Raw genomic sequence first — 20,470 nt, 5'->3', positions numbered from 1 at the left:
CTCTGGTCGAGTCGGCCCATTCGTGCCAAAGCATGGCTCATTCATTGTATTTTTTATGATCCAGTTTATCTATTACAAGCTATTTTAGCCTTTTTATGATATTATTATGATTTATTTTTTTTCCAGTCGACCGAAAACGATGGAATTAGATAATAACACAGTGGAAAATGTAGCAAATGCCGATCGCAATATAGCGACGGGTAGTATTTTAAAAAGGCAAGTATATTTTTACAATTACGATAGGCTAGGTAAATATAGATATAATAAGTTTATTACTATTTGAGCGCGATGCGATTGCGCGATTCTTTCAGCTCTATTCAAGGACATGCTCCGTAAGGGCCGGGACACAAAATCACGGCACGACGACGCGACGTCGTACGGCGCCGGACCGTGTTTTTGTGTCCCGGCCCTAATAGGGTGCGGCTTCACTGCGGAGTAGGGGTGAGCGTTATTTCACGTCACTATAGTTACAATAACTAGCTACATACAGTAACCGAATAACTAGTTTCGAGTCGTATTTATATAGTAGAGTAGTGATTTTTGTAACGTTTTTATTGCATTGGGTGGTATGAAGTACCGTCGAGCGATCGTCGCGTTGTTTCGTTTGGAGTCGCAGCTAGCGCCCGCCGCCCACTGCACCGGTCGACCTAGCGAGCGACAGCGAGTTTGCTATAGTCCGCGCGGAACTAGTTGGCCGCGCCGCCGGTATGTGAGCATACCGGCGGCGCGGCCAACTAGTTCCGCGCAGATTACCTAGCAAAAATATTAATTAGTTTATATCAATACTAATATTATAATTGGGAAGAGTTTGTTTGTTTGTTTGAACGCGCTAATCTCAGGAACTACTGGTCCGATTTGAAAAAAGGCTATAGGCTATAGGCCCGCGCGCGCGCCTCATCCCGGCGTCACCCCCTTTCATTCCCCCGCGCCGCGAGTGACTTTTCTGCAACGATTTTAAATGGGATAAAATATTGTCATTTAAAAAAAAATAACACCCACTTTTTTGGTTAAATGGGCTCTCCTAATGATACCTAAGCCCTGCGGGGCTAAAATGGTAATATTTAGCAATTCCTCTCAATCAATTCAGCAAATGAATTGTCAAAACTGACAAATGTCAAATCAGTGCAAAAATACAAAAATGAATTGCAAGCAGAGTTGCATTTTGCGATATTAGAGAAATGAATCATATTTTGATTCGTCTCATGATTCAACAAAGCGACCATTTTAGCCCCGCTGGAATAATTGGGCAGGAAGGTTTAATTGAGAATGTTACTAGGTATGCCAAATTGCTTGAAATTTTGTCACAGTAAAGCCTGTATGTATACAAATACACTAGTTTTTGTTGCAGTCAAAAATACCTTGTAGTTTTGATTTTATAGGCATTCAAAGTTTCGAAAAATATCGATTCCCGCTAACAGTTCCGCGACCGCTTGTGACGTCATATCACAATTTTCCGCGCGGGTCACGTTTATTGTATAGAATAAACGTGATTTTTTGCTCTATCTCAATAACGGCAACAGGTAGGCACTTGAAATTTTCACCGAGGCCTTAATTATATGTGTACTTTAATAATTAATAATAATATTATATTATGTTACTAATCGGACTCACTTATGAATACACATACCGTTATAGTGCAAAATAGGCCAAAATTTGTGATTTTTGTATAGGAGCCCCCCTTAATTTTTTATTTTATTATAATATTATTATTGATTATTAAAGTACATATATAATTAAGGCCTTGATGAAAATTTCAAGTGCCTACCTGTTGCAGTTATTGAGATAGAGAAAAAAATCACGTTTATTGTATGGGGCCCGCGCGGCGAAATTGTGATATGACGTCACACCGTTACCGGGCGCCCGCGTCGTACAGTTACAACTTGTTTCGTCGGTTAAAAATCACATAACGACCCACCCCTACTGCGGAGTGCAGCGTATTAACCTAATAAATTTTTTAGTATACCTTTTTAATGAAATTAGAAGGCAAACGAGCAAAAGGCTTTTTTAAATATTGAGTTCTGTATAATTTTATCCTAATTCCTATTTCCCAATAATCGAAAAGTTAATCATTTTAATTTATGAAATTTTGTGGTGATCCAGTTTTTAAACTGTTGTTAAATGTCGATGTCTCAAAGTATAAACTTACTTACAGGCTGGAAGAAAAAAGTACCCATGACACTGGACTGTGTAGTTTGGAGGCTGAATGTGATGCTGAAAAGCTTATTGTTGAAACTGCACTTCCTCAGAAGAAACCTGATGTCGGAAGAAGAATTATAAGTGTGTCATATTTTTATAAGAGGTTGCAAGAAATTTCTCATCATGGTCCTCTTGGATGTGCTTTAACTGACATAGAACTAGTAGGTGAAAAGCAAGATGGCCTCAATTCAAAATTCACATTTCTATGCATACTTTGCAATCTAATATTGATAATTGATAGTGACCCAAATGACGACCATTACATGCCTATCAATAATAATAAGGCAATATTCGTAACCTGAAATATGGAGCTGCCCTTGCACCTTATAAAACCAGGAGTGATTTTTGTCTATATTTAATTTGCCCTGTTTATCTATTTTCCAAAATGTAAATTTTTGTTGTGTTATAGCAGCGTCTACTCCAATGTTATATGCTGTGATGGGACATTTAATTTCTAAAATAGTTTTTTCATCGCAAATTCCATCGGGCGTTGCTCCTAAAAATGGCAAGTCTGTATTTATAAATAGCCCGCAAGGCTTTACTTTAATTCCTTCTTGTAATTCTAAATCTCTTATTGCTTGTTTTTAATTTTCTTGGCCATGTTTGATAGAAGAAACGAAGCTTATTTTTTTTTTATATAAAATGTCTTTTACTAGGTTAGCACTTGCAGTGTTGGGTCTTCTTTTTATCACCCGGCCAAAGTTTTCTAATAATTTTCTAATAACTTCATCATGATCACGCTTTGGGTCAAATTTGTCTCTTTGATGGGATATTTCGTATCAGTTTGTAAATTTTTAGCCTATTACAGAAGTTCCGAAGTAGGTGATTTCGGCATTCAATTTTCTCGACACAGGGTTTGTACGTGTTCCTTGTTGAGAGTTCACTGTAAAAGTAGCAGCGCTGAAAGACCTAATTTTTTTTTCTTTTGTATGGGGAAACTCGTGACACTTGCCCTTGCTCATACAAAAGAAAAAAAATCGTCTTTCAGAGCTGCTACTTTCACAGTGAACTCTCTACAAGGAACACGTACACACCCTAAAGTATTATCACTTGTTTTTGTTACACACTGTGTATATATATATATATATATATATATATATATATATATATATATATATATATATATATATATATATATATATATATATACATAGCTGGGCATTAACTCGTTAATCCGTTAATCGTTAATTAACGAAGTTAACATTTTGATTAACGGATTAACTTTTAAGTTAACTTTTAAAAATATTAACGGACTGGTTAACTTCCGTTAATATGCAGAAGTCCGTTAATCGTTAATCCAATGCCTACTATTTACCGCACGGCACCGCGGCGCCGCGCGAAAACAGGTTCAGACGAAACAAAAATAATACTAGATATACATTTTCAGGCGCATGCGAGTGAGAAGATATTTGTTTCGTTTTATCATTTCATTATGTTGATAAAGAAGAGTGCAGTATAATTTAGTTACCTAACTAAATTATACTGCACTCTTCTTTATCAACATGCAAATGATTTATTATAACAATAAACTATATCTATAATAATTATTGTATTGTTATTTCTACCTAGAATACAATAATAATAGAAGTATTTTGTTTTGTCCCTAACCTGTTAACTTCCAAAACCTTAAACCAACAGGTTTTGTATGTACACTAACGCAATGATATAAGTTACAACAAGGCCATATTACACATATTAACGGATTAACGTTAACTTGCGCTAATTCGTCCGCAGTGTAACGCTTTAACGTTTAACGTTACTTTTTTTTAACGGATTAACGATTAACGAAGTTAACTATTTGATTAACGGTGCCCAGCTATGTATATATATATATAGCTGGGCACCGTTAATCAATTATATTATGCATATTCAATAGGTTTTAGAATCGGCTACTGGGTACTTTATACATATATTGATAAGTGCATTTGTTGAATAAATAATAGTAAATTATTATAACCTGAGACTGACGGCGACCATTAAGTTTGTGCGACGGGATAGCGATCAACGTTGCCATAGTGACATACTTACCTATTTACGGCCGTTCCCAATATTTGATCTATCTCTGAACCAAAAAAACCAGAGATAGATCATATAGGTATTGGGAACGGCCGTTAGTCACTTAATTAAAATAATAATACTATCGTAAATATAATATTATGGCTAAGCAACGTTTGCCGGGACAGTAAAAAACGATTCCTGAATTTTGTTTTATTTCTTGCTGTACTTATGTAATTGTAATTTTAATGTAAATTGTAATGTAACAGAAAAAATGTTTATGAAAAAAATTGAATGTTTTTACGCAGTTGGGTTTTGTCATTATTTTATAATATAATAGGTATATTATAAAAGAATAACTGTGTTTTATTTACCATAAGTAAGCCTTACACGCTACGGTCTACCGGGGACGGGAGAGATCCACCTGTACAGCACGCAGGTATGCCTGCGCAGGTATACCGGTATGTGTGTGGAACCTGGTCGCCTGCGCAGGTCCAAAAAACTGCACAGGTATATTCCCTCACACATTCCGGTCTACCTGCGTAACGTGTATGGCTTACATTACTACCACAATAGACATAACGAATCAGTATAATATCGACTTCAAACTTTTAAAGATTCCCGCGTAACCTCGAGGACAAACGTGCATTTTTTGTAAGGTTCAAGCATTTATGCACTTTAGTTTAATGATTATAAAGTTTATTTTCAAGTGCGTTAATATTACCTCTCCGCTGTGCTCCGTTCTATCTGCATTCTGCACTAATCTTCCGCACTCTTATAGTTCGCTCACGGAAGTATAGTACATAGTATTTATTTATTACGCGCCATCTATTGAAATCTCTATGCGACAGCTCAATATTAATCAAACCTATCTTTTAGAAGTTCCCGGTTTAGCCGCTAGCAAAGCTGGCGCTGTCTTATCGGACAATTAGGGGGCGTGGCTTAGAAATGCGAATCCTCAAGGTCATTGGCAGTTGTCAGCGTCTTAATGGAACAACATTCTCGGGAAAATAACATCGAAGTACACGGAATACCCGAGTCGAAATCTGAAAATCTCTATTCCGTCATAACGCAGCTCGGTACAGCCATCTCCCATCCTATCTCGGAAAACGACATTTTATCCTGCACGCGTGTAAGAAAAATGGATGAAACCACTAAAAGACCCCGAACAGTTATAGTTAAGTTTAGGAACACCAAGCTGAGAGACTCAGTCATTGCAGCCGTTAGCAAGTTCAACAAAAACAAGCCCAATGATCGTTTAAGCTCTAGCCACTTGGGATACGGCACTACTAAATCTAGTATATTTGTATCGGAACATCTTGCTCCTTACTATAAAGCCTTACACGCTCGGACTCGTCAAGTCGCTAAAGATAAAGGCATCAAATATGTATGGATCAGAAACGGTCGTATTTATATCAGACGTGATGATCAGTCGCCTGCCAAACAGATAAAATGCTACGACTCACTAAATAAGCTTTAATTGACCTAATGACAGACTAATAGACCGTCGAAATTTAAAATAATACGATATGGTCCATATTTATTACCAAAACTTCCGCGGAATGAACACAAAACTTAAAGACATCCGGCTAGCTACCCTTCAATGTAAATTTGACATAATAGCTGTAACTGAAACATGGCTCGACAAAAATGTATTGGATAGTGAACTTTTTACTGCCGATTATACTAAGTACAGACGCGATCGTGAAACAACGGCTTCTTGTTCTAAATCAGGCGGTGGTGTGCTTCTCGCTATATCGAAAAAATATGAATCCTGTCGGATAGAACAATTTGAGAGTGAACATGAAGACCTCTGGATTAATGTAAAGCTAGGAAATAGTAATCTCTTGATTTGTGTACTCTACCTACCTCCCCCAGTCAATATTAATACTTTAAACTCAGTTCTTGACAACATAAGTATTAAATTACAGAATTATCAGGGAAATGTCATTGTGCTCGGAGACTTTAATTTAGGCTTCATTAACTGGACACTTGACACACACAACCCACCCCAATTGCAGCCCAGTAACTATAATAGCTCTCTCGGTTTCTCTTTAATTGATTTTATGTCCCTGAATGACCTCGCTCAATACAATAGTATTCTAAATCACAACGGGCGCGTACTTGATCTAGTCTTGTCCAACTTCAATAATACCAAAGTAACTAAATCTTGTAAACTGCTAAGCAAACTTGACCCCCATCACCCTCCAATAGAAATTGAATTAACGTTTAACGACTCGAATACCAAGTTTCTACGAAATAAATCCTTTGCTACCCACAATTTTAAAAAATCCGACTATAACCTTGTCAATGCTGAGCTTAGTTCTATCAATTGGTGTAATGAATTGTTAGAATGCAATAACGTAAACGATATGGTTGCTTTATTCTACGAAAAGATAAATAAAATAATTGAGACTTGCGTACCTAAATCTATACAAAAAAACACAAAGTACCCGGTTTGGTTCTCACGTAATCTAATAAAGTTGATTACTGAAAAAGAAAAAATTAGACGGCGCCTTAAAGCCCATAAGAATCCCAGAGACCAGTTGGAATTTAAATTGGCGAAATCTAGAGTCGAGGCCGTATTGAAATCGTGCTACGCTAAATATATATCCAATACCGAAAATTCTATACATCGCGAGCCGAAAAAATTTTGGTCATATATTAAAGAGAGACGAACTTCCCTGTCTTCAATCCCTTCCGAAATGATTCTTGGCGATAACGTGGCTAGATCAGGTAGAGATATAAGCAACTTGTTTGCTGAACAATTTTCTACCCTGTTTTCTAAACCAAATCCTAATCATTGTATTAAAACACACATTGTACCATACCCTCAAAACTCTATCTCTTTTCTTAAAATATCGGAACGCGAAATCTCAAAAGCTCTAAAAAATATTGACTCAAGTAAAGGTGCCGGACCAGATGGTATCCCTCCTCTCTTTATAAAAAAGACGTACAAAAACCTGACTCTACCTCTGAAAATAATATTTAACAAATCCATTGAAAGCTCTATCTTTCCAAGCTTATGGAAATCCGCAAATATACTCCCAATTTTCAAAAAAGGCCCTAAGAACAACGTTTGTAACTATCGTCCGATCTCAATGCTCAGCGTGCTCGCCAAAGTCTTCGAAAGCTTGATTTTCCCAGCTCTTACCTCTTACTTTAAAGGTATAATTTCTGATTGTCAACACGGCTTTTGCAGAGGCCGCTCTACCGTTTCAAACTTAGTTAGCTACTTAAGCGACATTACTAAAAGTGTGGACCGCCGACAGCAAATTGATGCTATTTACACTGACTTCAGCAGCGCCTTCGATAAAGTAGACCATAATATATTAATCGCTAAGCTTCATGCGTATGGTATTCAGGAACCGCTACTCTCGTGGTTCCGTTCCTATATTGAAAACCGAATTCTGAGAGTGACGGTCAATGGATACTCCTCAGAACCTTTTTTTGCCACCTCTGGAGTTCCACAGGGTTCTCATCTCGGCCCCATCCTCTTCCTAATCTTTATAAATGATATTTCGTTATATTTGAATTTTAGTAAGTACTCTATGTTCGCTGACGACCTTAAAATATACCGAGTAATCAAATCAATTGAGGATAGTATCCTTCTTCAAACAGATCTTAACGCTCTCCAGAAATGGTGTAATGAAAATAGAATGTGCCTCAATGTTCTAAAATGCGCCCACATAAAATTCTCACGCAAAAAAAATATAATTCAATCCCGTTATTTCATCCAGGGCCAGCTGCTTCAGGAAGTATCAGTAATTAAGGATCTAGGCGTTATCCTTGATAAAAAATTATCCTTTGCTGAACACCCAAACCAGATACTAGCAAAATCATGGATGCTATTGGGTTTTATTAAACGTAACACCGCTGAATTCAAAAATGTAGATAGCATTATCGCAATCTTTAACGCTCTAGCACGCAGTACTCTGGAATACGCATCACCGGTCTGGAACCCTCACTATAAAATTCATATCGAAAGGATAGAGAGCGTTCAAAAAGCCTTCACACGCTACCTCTCCTACAAAGATAAGTCTTGTCCCTACAGAGCTAACTACCAAAGACGCCTGAAACACTTTAACATCCACTCTCTCGAGCAACGTAGGCTAGTAGCTGATCTCTGCACTCTTCACAAAATAATTAATCGCACCCTAGACTGTTCGAATATATTAGGTCTTGTCAACATACACGTACCCCGTTGTCTTCCTAGGCGACCTCACAAAACATTCACACCAATCCCCGTAAGAACCAACCTAAGTAAGTACTCTACAATTAACAGACTCACATGCTCCTATAACAAACTCGCCGACCATGATATTGACATTTTCTATGATTCCCTTGCAAATTAAAAAAAAAAAACTATTTGACATTGATATGAATTGTATATTTTGAGTTTTGTGATTATTAATAATTATTTGTACATATGTTTAAGTTAAATGTAGTTTGTCATCTAGTTGTAAAGTTTAGTAATAATGTTAAACGTACGTTGTCCTCTAATAATTGTAACGCTTGACTATCCCAATTATGTATTTAACTTAATTTGATTTAATTTAATTTGATTTCATTTGACTTAATTTAATTTTAATTTAATTTATTTTAATTTGATTTGATTTAAATTATTTGCTATCATGTTAAAACTCATTTTTATCCTATGACTTTTTATTAGAATTATTAACTTTTATCATTGACCAATTGTTATTATCTTTATATAAACTGATTGTAAACTAATCGTATTAATAGGGTTAATTTTTTAAGCATGAATTTACTCTTAAGTTTTTAATTTTCTTTTATCTTAAATACGGAGAATCTTTGTTCAAGCTGTATATACCTGTAATAGACTATTGCGTTAGATCTTATCATAGCTGTAGTAGATTTTAATTATGAATGTTGCCGCAATGTGTTGTTGGTATATCTTTAATAAATAAATAAATAAATAAATAAATAGATATTATTGAAACAAAATCGAATTTTCGACGAAACAGATTCCGTTGTGCGACTAAATGTAAAATATAATTGAATACAAAAAAATACAGCAATAAATGGATTTCTTCGTTAATTTAATCTAGTGAAATGCATATTTAATTGTTTATTAAAAAAAAATTGATAATTTCAAGGATCAACAAGAGTAGCAATTATTTTTAATCCATAGTGTGACTATGTGACCTACCCACTAGGTTATTTTTCATTTTTTTACATGAGTAAGTAATATTTAACATATATAAAGAAGTTTTTATAACACAAAAACCTTTTATTTAAACATTTTTATTGTTGCACTACTTATAAAAGTAAAAAATTCTTTGATTTAATAGATTTAACTTCATTAATTAGAGGGACGAACATCTCATAATCATAAAGATGTGTTCACATGTCTACGAATTCCTAAGTTATTAATGACATCGGATTATATGCACGATCAAAGTGCCGAAATATCCATGCAAATATGCACGAAAAATGGTCGAAATATGCACAAAATATGCACAATCAAAAGTCACTTAATATTAAAATTTATTATTTTTTTAAAGACTTTTCCGGTAGTGACATTAATAAAAGCGCCAATTTTTATAATTTCATAAAATCCAGGATTTTTAATTTCTTGAAATAAAGACTTTTTATTTATTTATTATACGCCAATAATAATTTTCTACCAACATTTTCCGATTGCAATCTTAATGCCCATGGAAGTTAAACTACCGAAATATGCACTATCAACGAAAAATTGCCAAAATATGCACTATCGCCTAAAAAGTGACATTTGCATATGCAAGTATGCAAATGCATATAATCTGATGTCTAGTTATTATAAATCTGCAAATATCAACGACACAAAATGATTTTCAACTTTACTGATAGAAAAGTAGTGGAAATAAAATCAAAATTATTTAAAAAAATAAAACTTTTAGGTACTTAAATTTTAAATATTTGTTATTATTAAGTAAAGGCGACGCCTTGATAATTTGGTTGTAGCGATATCGATTTTTCTCAGCAATGACTAAAGCTAAGAAATTAAAGTTCATTGTCAGTATTCATCATTGTCAGTATTCGTCTTTGATTTACCCATAGCATAACACGATTGGTCAACTTTTATAACACAGAATAATCAATCAAAAAGACCTGTGTAAAAAAAGGGATTCCAATTTTTCCAACAGAGGAGAGTGATTTAAGCTTCCAAAATTTATACATGGATTGATTCAAGCATACACTTTAATTTGACCATAGCTTATATGAAATGTATTTATGGTTTTTAAATTACGCGACAAAAACTATTTTGTCGCTTACGCCCTTTCCATTTTTTGCTGTTCCATTGCTTGTTTTCTGTGAGAGGCCGGGCCAGCCTTTCATAGAAAACAAGCAATCTAAAACATATCCAATACGGTTTTTTACTTTAACGCGACGTCACCTTAACACATTAGTAATAAAAAATATATTAATTGTAAGTTAATCGTACCAGTTTAAAAATCTCCAATTTTCTTAATAAAATCTGTGAATAAAAAAATTATTTATTTAAAATGTGAACTAAGCCTTATGCTTTCCGCCTGTTGTGACTTGTCCGTTCCATTATATGTGACCATACGAAAAGTCACAAGTCGGAAGTCACGTAATATTACTTTCTTTTACTTTTAAAGTGTTTGTAAATAACCGATAATAGTTATCACAATTTCATTTTTTTTACTAAATACTAAGCTAATTTTGCAACGTGTTAACAGTAAAAACAGTTGGAGAAAGTATAATAATGCTTACAAAATATGGTCACTTATCTGAACAAATAAACCGTTCCTGAAGAACCATCCAACCTGCGTCCGCGTCTTGTAGCAGATTTTTAACTACTAAATTCAAATTGAAGTTTCTCGATGTACAATGAAATATAGTGCTATCATTTAGTGCCGAAAATATTTGTGTAGTATGTTTATAAAACTAAAAAAAACGGTCACTAAACCGAACATTCCGGCCGGGTTGTTTTTTCATGATTATAATTTTAATTAATTTGTAGTTAAATTATGTTAGATTTTTCAATAACAAGACATTCAATTGATACATTAAGTATTTAAGAATCTAACATATGTTTTTTAAGTAACTTACTTTAAGAAAAAAAATAGTTATTAAAGATTTTGTTACAACTTCTGGGAAGGGGACAGGTGAATTTAATAGGTTTCGGTACTTAAAAACCCTTATAAATCTCATACTAAATAAAATTTTATACAAACGTGAATGTATTTTAATAAAAGAAAACTTGTTTTTGCTCCTACATTAAAATTACAAAATGTTAGAATGTAATTTTTTACAAATAATCTGTAGCGAAGTCAAGGGACAAGGTAAAAACCAGGGGTACACATTTTTTTGAAAATGCCCGTATATCTGTTGCCGCTATAACAACAAATACTAAAAACAAAATAAAATTAATATTTAAGGGTTTACATACAACAAATGTGAGTTTTTTCGGCCTTTTTTTGCTCTACATAATTATATACAGAGTCCTTTGTTATATTATTAAAAAAATATTAAAATAAAATAAAAAATTTAGGGGGGGCTCCCATACAAAAAACACATTTTTTCCATATTTATGCTCTATAACGGTACGGAATCCTTCGTGCGCGAGTCGGACTCGCACTTGGCCGATTATTATGTGATAATTTTCATTTTAGTATTTGTTAGTATATCGGAAACAGATATATACATAATCTATGAAAGTTTAAAATCTCAAGCTATTACCATTCTTGAGTTACAGCCTGGAGACATACAGACAGACGGACAGACAGAAAGACAGACAGACAGACGGACAGACAAAGTCTGAGTAACAGGGTCTCGTTTTTAGGCTTTGGGTACGGTACGTAACCCTAAAAAAGGGTTGTTTATATTCTATAGAATCCAAAACTATTGGACTTAAAAATGAACACTGAAAATATAATTCAGCATATGGTGGTGGCATGGGATCAATCGTCGATCGTGGAAAAACGACACACAATAGCTTATCAATTGTTATCGCGGCCGGAGGTGGCCGCTTGGGGCTTGATGAATTGGTAGGACAATAATTTTATGTGAGTGTGGACTCTGTGCTAAAGGGAAGCTTATAGGATTCGGTAAAATCTTTCTTTTTTCCCCTATTTTTCTGTGCACCAGCACTGGCATTTACACAGATTAAATAAGTAAGGCATTTACATAAAACTGAGTAGGTATATTGGGATATTATTAGAAAATAGAATCAAACGTATTACCTGACTGTCGGATAATACTTCGTACACATTCTGCAAACCACTGTTTTTAATATCTAACACCCTTGTGGCGGAAAAGCATACCAAACAGATTCCTTGACTCATTTTGTAGGCTAAATTACATTATTGAATTCAGTGTTATTATTTGTAATAATCTAAATTTTACAAATTCATTTTCACAACAAAATCTATGTATTTTTTTTTTTCAATTCTTCTTCTTCTTTTCGCTTAGACTTCCCGAGTCTTGTGCCAAGTGCGCCAACAAGCAAAGTTTAAAAGGGCCTACACTATTTACTATCCTGCATGGCTATCTGCCGTGCTGGTCTAAAGCGAAAAGAAGAAGAAGAAGAAGTACAACTAAAGAAATCACACATTTTGATTTTTGTGAATTTGTAAAATGAAATGCGAATGAATCGTGAATTCGTGATACAAGAAATATCACTGAAAAATAATATTTTTTTATTGAAGCATAGAAAATGAGTCAAGGAACCTGTTTGCTATGTTTTTCTGTTACAAGAGTATTAGATATTAAAAACACTGGTTTGCAAAATGTGTACGAAATATTATCCGACAGTCAGGTACGTTGTGATTCCAATACATAATATCTTTGTTATTGATCCTACATCCATAGTTTCCCAATATCTACTAATAGTAACTCTTTTTTACCTGAATTCCAGTACTGCTGCACAGGAGAATAGGGTAAAAAGGAAAGAAATTACCGAATCCTATAAGCTTCCCTTTAGCATAAAGTCCACACTCACACATACGTGGGAGAGCCATGCTTCGGCACGAATGGGCCGGCTCGACCGGAAACGTGAAAGCGTGAAACAGCGCTTGCGCTGTGTTTCGCCGAGTGAGTGAGTTTACCAGAGGCCCAATCCCCTTACTCCTACCCTATTCCCTTCCCTACCCTCAACTATTCCCTTCCCTTCCCTTCCCTACCCTCCCCTATTACCCTATTCCCTCTTAAAAGGCCGGCAACGCACTTGCAGCTCTTCTGATGCTGCGAGTGTCCATGGGCGATGGAAGTTGCTTTCCATCAGGTGACCCGTTTGCTCGTTTGCCCCCTTATTTCATTAAAAAAAAAAAAAAAAAAAACATATTGCCCTACCATTAAAGCTGCTTATATTGTAGCTGAGTTCTATTGTCAGTATTCATTTTTCAGTCCAATAGTTTTGGATTCTATAGAACATAAACAAACCTTTTATTATTACTGTTTCATACAACATAATGATGTTTCCTTAAAAAATAACTTTGGTTTTACAGCTACAAGCTGAGTCGCATCCACTGTGCTGCATTTGCGTTACAAAGCTTCGGCAATGCCAACTCCTACTGAAACAAATCACTAAAGAAAACAGTGAACATCGGGTATGTTTTTACATATACTTAATGTGTATTATTATGTTATGAAATTTTGGTAAAGGTTTAGAAACCAACGTCAAAAAGGGCGGGGAGGGGTAAACCACCCCCTTGTACCAACACCAGAACAAGGAGCTCCCCAGTGTTGGAGCTACTCACCTTTGACATTTTTGGAATTTTTAGGCTATGTCATAATTCTATTATCGGCAATTTGTGGAGTGTTTCTTTGGAATGATGCCTCTCGCTAGGCTGTTGTGAGTGGAGAAATTAAAATTTCAATTTTGTTTATCAAAATCAAGGTTTTTTGATAAAAATTAAAAGTAAAAATTAACAAAATTCACTAGGTAATAAAAATTATATCAAACTCTCTTCTCTGGCTAATAGCCATCCATCATATGGGACCAACATTGCTATTAAAAATGCCACACACATGGGCACTATAAAATTACTTCTGCGTAACTGGCCTGGTTTCATTGAAACCAGAGTGCTTTTACTTTTCTGTCGCAAACATACCAGCCTACTCTAAATATGAAGTTTTAAACTTACATCTCCCCCCTTAAAAGGAAAAAAAAAATTTTTTTTTTTTTTACATTATTACATCTACCTAAATCTAACTTAGATCTAACATAGGTACAGGAATCATTTTTGTCAAATGAAATAGATTTGATTCTGCTTTCTTATGACCTGTGTCTATCTTATATATAGAACTCGACACCTTCTCTACTATCCGAAATGGTCCAATGTAAACTTCCTCTAGTTTATATCTATTCAGTCTATTTCCATTTTCAACATAAACTAGATCTCACACATTAAAATCCCAATGCTTTCGATTTTTGTCAAATAATTTTTTGTTGCAATCATGAGACTTTTTTGTATTCTCCAAAGCAATCTTCTTGTCATTTATCCAATTCTCACTTGATATGCTACTTCTTAATTCCTTCGGTAAAATCGTAACATTTTCTATGCCATATAAAAGATAAGATGGTGAGAAACCTGTAACAGTGTGAACAGTCTCATTATACTTTTTAACACACTCCTTAGCTATATTAGCCCATGCTCTTTTCTTTCCTTTTTCATTAACTTTGCATCTTATCTTATTTACCAATGTTTGGTTTAGGCGTTCATTTAAGCCATTAGAAAAGGGACAGTTTACTGCTGTAAATACCAAGGGTATATTTTTTCCACGAAGAAAAATTTTTAATGCAATCGAATTAATTCCCGGATATTGATCCGTCAAAATCAAACCAATTTCTTCGGTTTCTACTATATTCGATAAAAGTTTAATGAAATCATTAGCCGTTTGAGTTTTGGACGTATGTATAAATGCAAATCTACTAAAAGGGTCAACCAATAAATGCAAATATTTTTTGGATGATCTTGAACCTCCAAATCCACCTATTGTATCTATGAACATTATCTGAAAAGGTTTCGTTGCTGGTCCTAGATGAGACATAAATCCAATTTTTTCATGTCCTCTTGTTTTATTTTTTATGCAAATTTCACAATTTTTACAAATCTTCTTTATATGATCTGATAAATTTCTAATAAAATAAAATTTACCAATCATCTTTTGCATTTGGTTGATTCCAATATGACACATATTTTCATGAACTTCTTTCAAAAATTTTAAACATAATTCTTCTGATAAAATTATTTTATCTCTTTTTCCAACCCTTTTGAAGTATACATTATGTTTATTTATTAATTTATGTTTTTGCTCTTGTATTTCTTTATTTATTTCCTGATCTTTAAGGATGTCTTCAATCATTATAAAATTTACAACTTTAAGTTGTTCATCAGTATTTGCATCGGAATTTAATACCGGATTCCTGCTTAAGCAGTCCGCCTCTAAATTATTTCTTCCAGGAGAATAAACTATATTAAATTCATACTGTGAAAGGTAATAGGTAAGATCCCCTAATTCTTCGTCCGTTCTCGATTTTAAATTCATATTTTCTAAAGGTTTATGGTCCGAAAAAACCGTAAATGGTTTTCCTATTAGCCAATATTGCCAAAAAACCACCGCCTCTTTTATCGCCAACAATTCCAAATAAATGGCTTTCTTTTTCTTTTGCGCTTCCGTCAATTTTTTTGAAAAATATGCTACAGTTTTTTCTTTGCCATCTGGCTGTTTCTGCTTTAGCACTGCACCAACTCCTTCTATAGATGCGTCTGTATAAATGTTTATAGGTAAATTTTGATCAAAAATTTCTAATATAGGTTTTGAGCATAATAGATTCTTTATCGTGTCAAAAGATTTTTGGGATTCATTAGACCAAATAAATTTTTGGCCTTTCCTTAGCAATTGATGTAAAGGGTCTAATATTATCGCCTTTTTCGGAATGTATTCATGGTAGAAGTTTATTTTACCAAGAAATTGTCTCACGTTTTTTTGATTTTTAGGAGTAGGAAAGTTCTGTACTGAAATAATGTTATCTTTTAAAGGTTGCACTGAATTATTCTGAATTATATGTCCTAAATATTTGACAGAATTTGAGGCAAAGTTACATTTTACAAATTTTAATCGGAGTCCTTCTTTTTTTATAGCTTCTAATAACTGTTTCAAGTGATCAATATGGCTATCAAAATCCTTTGAAAATATTAGAATATCATCTATATAGTTTACAGTAAATTCATTGAGTTTATATTTTCTTAATATGTTACTCAACACCCTTTGAAATATCGCTGAGGACGTTTTTAAACCAAAAGGTAGACATGTCCATTGATAATGCCCTTCTTGAGTTACAAAACCTGTCTTCTTTCTGTCTTCTATTCTTAACGGAATAGACCAAAATGCTGAATTCACATCTAAAGTAGTAAAAAATTTACAATTTCTAGTCTTTATCACTAGATCTTCAATTAAAGGGAAAGGTTGTGCCTGCGGTACCACAATTTTATTCAAGTCTCTAAAATCGATACACAACCTTGTTTTTTTATTGTCTTCTTTTTTAAAAGCCAATGTTACTGGTGCTGCAAATGGACTATAGGATTCTTCTATTAGCTTATTATCTAGCAATTTTGCTATCTGCTGTTCTATCTCTTTTTTGTCTTCCATAGTGCATCTGTAAGGCCTCTTACAGCAATATTTCTCTACCATTAAGTCAATTCTAGCTTCATATCCGTTTACAGTACCTATATCATATTTGTCTTTTGCAAAAACAGATCAGCTCTGACTCATCAATCAGCTTATTTATTTTATCTTTTTCACCTTTTTCTAAGTGATCTATTTTCATTTCTATGTCTTGCTCTATGACATGTTCATTAAAATTTATTTTTATATTATGTTTACTTCCATCACTATCTATTTCCGTTTTCATACTTTCTATCATCTGCTTGTTATCATTATTATATTTTTTTTTGGATAATTGTTAATTCTTCAGTTTGAATTAATCCAAACATTTTAATCAAGTCTAATCCAATAAGAAAATCATGTTTAAAATTATTTTCATCAATAACATAAACATCCGCCATTTCTTCTACTTCAAAAATCTTAATTTTTAATCTAGTCAATCCAGTCGCTTTTCTGACACCATTAATACTTTACTTAGTTACTAAGCTTGCCTTGTTTACATAGCTTCCTGTATTTCTTATTTTAAGCAATTTTGAGTTTATCAAGGAAACGTTGGAACCTGAATCATAAATTCCATTAATTTCAACATTTTCATTTACAGTTAATTTTACAGTTATTAATGGTGTCACCACTAGTTTTTTTGTTCAGTCTCATTCAACTCGGCCTCAATAACTGAATTATTTACATGTCTAATTAAATTTCTTTTCACTTTATCATTGTCTTTTGTTTTGAACCAACATAAAGATTCTGGGTGATAACGTGTTCCCTTATTTAAATTTTCACAAATCTTACATGTATTTCGTGTAGCTTCATTATTTTCATTAGCTCGCCAAGTAGTTCTATAAGTTTTCTTTGCATACACAGTATTTTTTTTTTGTATCATATGTTCATGTTTCCTTAGTACATTAAACAAATCTATCGTATCTGTTAAAATCTCTCTATCAATTTTATGCAATATATTTTCTGGCAAACCTGCTGCAATCAAATCAATTAATGTGCCTACGTCAATAGATGTCCTCATTTCAAGTAGAAGCTTTTCTTTTCTTATTGCATAATCTATTAAGGAACCATCTCTATATCTAAATGCTAAAGCGAAATTGACTGGACTCCATCCTTTGATTGCAAAAGTTTCGCAGAACTTAGACTTCCAAATAGACCATTCAGAGTTCAGTGTTAGCTTCATGATCATTGAATTATACCAATCAATACAACTGCTATCCAAAAACAATCTAAGAATCTCCACTTTCTGTTCATTACTTGTGACGACAAAACGAGCACATTCTCTTTCAAATGTGTTAATCCATAAGGTTGCGTTCATATTCTTAGTTGAAAATTTATCAATAATAATTTTTTCTGCGACATCCCTAAGGCTGTGATGTCTAATCTCGTGTATGTTTCCTTCAATTTTATTTTTTTATACTGCCTGTTCTTCAACAAATTCTTCAAGATATTGATCTCCAAATTGCAGATTATCATTTTCATCTACATAAATATTCCTCAACTCCTCTGTCAGATTTATCCATATCCTTCTGGTCTGGTATATTTTCTTTAGGCTATTTCGCACTTTACTATATGTAGTACCTAGTTTGCATTATTTCTGTGTGATGACTAATGTCTTGCAACTCTTCAGGTAAGTATATAGTACTCTTTATTATTTTGAGTTGTTATCATTGTTATAGAAAGTACATTTGATTTTCCGTCTCTTGATGGCAGCAAAGTAAATTTAAATTGTAGCTTCTCCATATTATTATGAGCGAATTGTCGTTTTATAAGATTATTACGACATATAGGAGGAAAACATAAACAATTTTGTTTCTCTGTAAATATAAAGAAACGACAATTACGTTTATAATTTAAATCCTCCAAATTGAACACAAAATATATTTTCTCTTAAAACATTTTTTTCAGTTCTTACAAACTTGACATTGTCGTCCTTCGAAATTCAAATATTTTACTTTTCTGTCGCAAACATACCAGCCTACTCTAAATATGAAGTTTTAAACTTACATATATATAAAACTCAAAGGTGACTGACTGATTGACATAGTGATATATCAACGCACAGCCCAAACCACTAGACGGATCGGGCTGAAATTTGGCATGCAAGTAGATGTTATGACGTAGACATCCGCTAAGAAAGGATTTTGATAAATTCCAACTCCAAGAGATTCAAATAGGGGATGAAAGTTTGTATATAATAATACTTCTTAACGCGAGCGCAGCCGTGGGCAAAAGCTTGTTAGCATATAAAATTATTTTTCCTTACTTTATGCTCCCCTTGTGTCAAAATTTGTTTAATGCGAACGTTTATAACGAACCATACATTTTTCCTGGATTTATATTACATACAGCCCTTTCCAGAGATTTTTTAAATTTGATTCTCGAATAAAAATCAAATATAATAACTATATTGTATTTTTTTTGTTTCAGTCTGATATTAACCCTTTGGTGAGCCTAAGTTGCAAAACTCAAGTGTGGTCGTTACCTCCTAATTTTATAGAGATAGAACTGACTCCATTAATCACAGATATAGAGATCAAGAGAGAGTGTAAGTTTATACATTTGTACAGTCCTTTGTTATATTATTAAAAAAATATTAAAATAAAATAAAAAATTTAGGGGGGGCTCCCATACAAAAAACACATTTTTTCCATATTTATGCTCTATAACGGTACGGAATCCTTCGTGCGCGAGTCGGACTCGCACTTGGCCGATTATTATGTGATAATTTTCATTTTAGTATTTGTTAGTATATCGGAAACAGATATATACATAATCTATGAAAGTTTAAAATCTCAAGCTATTACCATTCTTGAGTTACAGCCTGGAGACATACAGACAGACGGACAGACAGAAAGACAGACAGACAGACGGACAGACAAAGTCTGAGTAACAGGGTCTCGTTTTTAGGCTTTGGGTACGGTACGTAACCCTAAAAAAGGGTTGTTTATATTCTATAGAATCCAAAACTATTGGACTTAAAAATGAACACTGAAAATATAATTCAGCATATGGTGGTGGCATGGGATCAATCGTCGATCGTGGAAAAACGACACACAATAGCTTATCAATTGTTATCGCGGCCGGAGGTGGCCGCTTGGGGCTTGATGAATTGGTAGGACAATAATTTTATGTGAGTGTGGACTCTGTGCTAAAGGGAAGCTTATAGGATTCGGTAAAATCTTTCTTTTTTCCCCTATTTTTCTGTGCACCAGCACTGGCATTTACACAGATTAAATAAGTAAGGCATTTACATAAAACTGAGTAGGTATATTGGGATATTATTAGAAAATAGAATCAAACGTATTACCTGACTGTCGGATAATACTTCGTACACATTCTGCAAACCACTGTTTTTAATATCTAACACCCTTGTGGCGGAAAAGCATACCAAACAGATTCCTTGACTCATTTTGTAGGCTAAATTACATTATTGAATTCAGTGTTATTATTTGTAATAATCTAAATTTTACAAATTCATTTTCACAACAAAATCTATGTATTTTTTTTTTTCAATTCTTCTTCTTCTTTTCGCTTAGACTTCCCGAGTCTTGTGCCAAGTGCGCCAACAAGCAAAGTTTAAAAGGGCCTACACTATTTACTATCCTGCATGGCTATCTACCGTGCTGGTCTAAAG

General features: G+C 33.8%; 2 protein-coding genes across 5 annotated transcripts in view; one reads left to right on the top strand and one right to left on the bottom strand.

Annotated features, from left to right (window-relative positions):
• The window catches only part of LOC121737832 (zinc finger protein 239-like), a 32,852-nt gene extending 20,280 nt beyond the window's left edge, over positions 1–12,572 (bottom strand). For 3 of the 4 annotated variants that reach the window (XM_042129563.1, XM_042129558.1, XM_042129559.1), the window contains exon 1: positions 12,408–12,572. In XM_042129563.1, coding sequence (XP_041985497.1) covers positions 12,408–12,509 — 102 coding nt within the window. In that variant the 5' untranslated portion in view covers positions 12,510–12,572. The remainder of the gene's footprint in view (positions 1–12,407) is intronic. The other variant, XM_042129561.1, reaches the window with a different exon arrangement.
• A 230-nt stretch (positions 12,573–12,802) lies between these two features.
• On the top strand, positions 12,803–20,257 carry LOC121737893. The gene is made up of 4 exons (XM_042129625.1): positions 12,803–12,982; positions 13,671–13,772; positions 19,264–19,381; positions 20,253–20,257. The coding sequence occupies exons 1-4, from the start codon at positions 12,881–12,883 to the stop codon at positions 20,255–20,257; spliced, it is 327 nt and encodes a 108-aa protein (XP_041985559.1). The 5' UTR covers positions 12,803–12,880.
• Positions 20,258–20,470: the final 213 nt, after the last annotated feature.

This window comes from Aricia agestis, chromosome 21 (assembly GCF_905147365.1).
Source record: "Aricia agestis chromosome 21, ilAriAges1.1, whole genome shotgun sequence".
NCBI classification, from domain to species: domain Eukaryota; kingdom Metazoa; phylum Arthropoda; class Insecta; order Lepidoptera; family Lycaenidae; genus Aricia; species Aricia agestis.
The sequence above is the reverse complement of the archived record's forward strand: the minus strand, read 5'-3'. Positions and strand labels throughout refer to the sequence as shown.

Excerpts from the sequence above, each read along its gene's own strand:
- LOC121737893 (XM_042129625.1), top strand. The coding sequence starts at position 12,881 with ATGAGTCAAGGAACCTGTTTGCTATGTTTTTCTGTTACAAGAGTATTA. Across the intron at positions 12,983-13,670 it reads AAATATTATCCGACAGTCAG|CTACAAGCTGAGTCGCATCC; the intron begins GTACGTTGTGAT and ends TTGGTTTTACAG. Across the intron at positions 13,773-19,263 it reads AAGAAAACAGTGAACATCGG|TCTGATATTAACCCTTTGGT; the intron begins GTATGTTTTTAC and ends TTTTTGTTTCAG.